General features: G+C 39.2%; 1 protein-coding gene across 4 annotated transcripts in view; it reads right to left on the reverse strand.

The window, feature by feature from the left end:
- Window positions 1-3,187, reverse strand: part of map3k7 (mitogen-activated protein kinase kinase kinase 7) — a 77,991-nt gene extending 74,804 nt beyond the window's left edge. For 2 of the 4 annotated variants that reach the window (XM_077552047.1, XM_077552046.1), the window contains exons 1-3: window positions 3,018-3,187; window positions 2,432-2,546; window positions 2,247-2,357 (exon numbers count right to left, since the gene is read on the reverse strand). In XM_077552047.1, coding sequence (XP_077408173.1) covers window positions 2,247-2,357; window positions 2,432-2,524 — 204 coding nt within the window. In that variant the 5' untranslated portion in view covers window positions 2,525-2,546; window positions 3,018-3,187. Of the gene's footprint in view, window positions 1-2,246; window positions 2,358-2,431; window positions 2,547-3,017 lie in introns of those variants that run through there. The other 2 variants (XM_077552050.1, XM_077552048.1) reach the window with 2 other exon arrangements.
- Window positions 3,188-3,650: the final 463 nt, after the last annotated feature.

Raw genomic sequence — 3,650 nt, forward strand, 5'->3', positions numbered from 1 at the left:
GCTATTCAATAAGCAGCCCGCGGGCTACATGCAGCCCAGTACCAACCCCCGAGTGGCCCAGTCTCTGGTCCAGCTTGCCTGAATTGAATTGCATTCAAAAATTGCAGAGGGCATCTCGATTCGCAAGATTTCAGAAATTCCTACAGCACTCCTCGTAGCCTAGCAACAGTCTACCCCACATTACAGAGCGTTGTTTTGAAGCGTGGCTAGCGGTGCTAACAGGAGTAGGGGCCGAGGTAACTGGGGGAAAAAACATTGAACCGCTGATGAGTAAACTCGATGTCAGTAGGTGAGTGAGTCCACGGACAGAACTGAAGTGCATGTCCGTTTTCTTGACGGCATATGCTTCCGAGAGGAACTGATTGGCTTACTGCCGTTAGAAGGACATACAACTGGTGAGGTAGTCTTTGAGAAGATTTCAACATTCCTCTGTTTGGTTATGGAGCATGTGCATGCTTGTGACAGATGGGACTCCATTCATAGGAGGTAAAGTAAGTGGACTTGGCAACACGTTGCTCTGCTGTTGCACCCCTGATGACGTCCCTACATTGTATCGTGCATCAAACGGTGTTGTGTGTGAAACTTAACGGGAGCTTAAACACACCAAAATGCACTTTGCAACTTTCCAAGTTCAGACATAACCAAAATCAAATGCTATTTGTGTTTTTATGAACTTTGAGGCCTGGGTCAGATGTGACCAAAATCATTATTTACAGAATTTTATTTATTTTGTATTACCTTTGTTTTATGTTTATTTAAGTGAAAAAAACACCTCTGGTTCTGGTCAATAACAGCTTTGTTATTGTGATTTATGCTATTTTTGGTATGCCTTTCAAATTTAAAAGGGAGATGAATGAAAATGTGACTATTTTTCATCCGTATTGGTTTCCAATTTGTCATTATCAGCAGTTTACTGGGCGCCTAATGTGTCTAGCTACATTTCTTGATTTGAAAATTTGCCCTAAATGAATTAGTAATTGAAAAGCCCTACTGTAGACCCTTTTGCCTCAATCGGGACGGTACCGCGCTTGCATTGCTCCAAAAACACTCACTGACATGCTTTGGCACGTTCATGTCCATTGTAAATATCCAGAAGGATGCAAAGCATCAAATGAGAGGGGCTTTTTCCAATGGTCCATTCCTGGATCCCAAAAGTGGGTGTGTCACCCAAACTTTGAAGGGCTATAACTTGAAAACAGTTTGAGATAGGAGGCTCAAACTTCAGATTATTTCATTTGACGTCACATAAGGCACTAATTGAATAAAAATCTGGTGAATTGAAGCAGTGTCACTGGGAAGGGTGTGTGAAATGACCCACTACTGATAGATAGCCGTGTTGTAGCGCTCGGCTGACTACAGATCGTGATGATAATGTTTTTCTCCTGTTGTAAATTCCTAATTGCCACTACGCAAGGATTAGTTTAGTGCTCAGTTCGTTTATTTGAAGTGAGGAAAAAAATAGTAACATAAAAATGTCAAGTGGACTGAGTTGAGTGATGAAGCATTGTAAATCGAAATCGAGCCATCATGAAGCTGCATTATTCCTTCTACTGTGTCCGGCCACACTCTGACCTGAGTGCTCATGTGAATGAGGTGCTTCAGTAAAAGCCCTCATTGACAGATTTAGGATTGACAGACTGAACCCATGAAATTTACTGTAGGCCCCAGAAAAGTGGCTGTAATTTAGCGATGATGGAACTCTAGTTAAAATAACGTTGACGGATTGATGGGTTGACGATTACAGTTTGCTTCGGTTTGAAATAATTGACAATGACGGAAGGGTGTTGATGATTGCCAAACACTAAAAATTCATTGACACGCCCACTTCTGCCAGCTACTACAGTAAACAAATACTGTGCAGCTCAGCCTTTGGCTAATGGACATCATAGCTAGCAACAAGCGGTTTGCAGTAGGTCAAACTAATTTGAAATTTCCTTTAAAAACATAACATACTGTACATGTATTTTAAGAGGCTGTTTTTAAGCACACCAAAAAGTTTTATTGTTCTTAACTTTCATAAAACTGTTCGCAACTTTGAAACAATAAGAACATGTGGGTCCCAGGGTGACAACAGTTGAGAACCATTGCTTCAAAAAGTACACAACATTATCTTCAGAAGGATTACTGTCTACCACGCAGGACATTCTGTGCCAAAACAACAAACTTAATGCTCTTATATTGAAGAAATGTGCCAATGTTTTTTTCCTTTATGAAAAGCTACAGCAGCATTTTATTAAGAAGCATACCTCAACAATGAAGGCTTTTCTCTCTGATTCACTTTCGATGGTCTTGATAGCAACATCTTTGCCTTTCCACTTGGCTTTGCAAACCACACCAAAAGCTCCTCTGCCCACTACCTAAAATAAAATGTTTACAATGGGTGTTTTCTTGTGGCAAGAGTAATACGACCACACAAATAAACACAGCCTACCTCCTCTACTTCAATGTCTTCATAATTGATTTCCTCAAATGGATATCCCGAAGGTGTCTCAATCATGTCGGTGGATGGTAACGCCAGCGACATACTAGCTCAGGTCAGCCACCTACTGTTAAAGGAGAACCACAATTGTATATACAGTATATTAATTGATTAGCGTTATGCGAAGATATTACAAACACAACAGTGCTGCTATTGGTGACTAGCGTGCCATCCCCTTTAATTCTATGACGACGTTTATTTAAAAAAAAAAAAAATACAATAACTTAAAATGCAGACAACCATTGTTCAAAACCGAGTTATATTGCAGAACGTTGGTCGCAAACCAGCAACTGTAAACCTTATAAACAAATATTTAACAGGACTAACTGTTGCTGCAATACAACTGTGACGAAATACATTTTACAACAAACTATATACACCACCATTGCACAATGTCACAGGATCAACATTTGGTAATACCGCAGCCTAGAGTTAACAAGTAAACTGAGGCCTACAGTTCATTAGATTGCTTTTCATCACAGAAATTTAGCTTGCTGGCCTGGATGCTAACACTAGATACAGGGGCTTTTTAGCTCACCAGCACCGGCCGTGTGGACATGGAGGTGTCTATTATTCATGGACAAAAATGTGAACGGTAACGTCCTTTAAATAAAAAAGTGTTTCATTATCCCACCGAAAGCTAGACATAACTGGTCCAGCAGGACGAGTAAAAAGAGTATTTTTATTCTTCGCAGGAAATGATCTACCAGGAAGTGAGTGCGCACTTCTATTTCTTCCCCAGGACACCGAACCAGTCTTTTTAATTCTGTCCTTTAAAAGAGGTAACTAAATTTTAGACGTAACTCTAGTCAACTATACTGTATTAAGCAAAACTAAAAAAAACAACAACAACAACAGCAACAACAAAAAGCCCATGCAGTCTACCCTGTATCATCATTTTTTGTCAAACTTTATTAGATTTAACCATCTTAATTCACAATTAAACATCAGGTACATCAAACAAGTACCTTTCCACACATGAACAATAACCAAAATGATAGGGGGATAACTAAATATACATTTAAAATAAAATTATACAAAAACGCATGTTATTCTCACCACAAGCAGAAATAGTCATCATTACTTTTTTTCATACAATGTCTTATTGACAAAATATAAAGCCTGAGTTCGCTAATGAAAACAGAAAAGATGGCTTCATTCCCATAAATTT

Source organism: Vanacampus margaritifer, chromosome 19 (genome assembly GCF_051991255.1).
Source record: "Vanacampus margaritifer isolate UIUO_Vmar chromosome 19, RoL_Vmar_1.0, whole genome shotgun sequence".
Taxonomy (NCBI): domain Eukaryota; kingdom Metazoa; phylum Chordata; class Actinopteri; order Syngnathiformes; family Syngnathidae; genus Vanacampus; species Vanacampus margaritifer.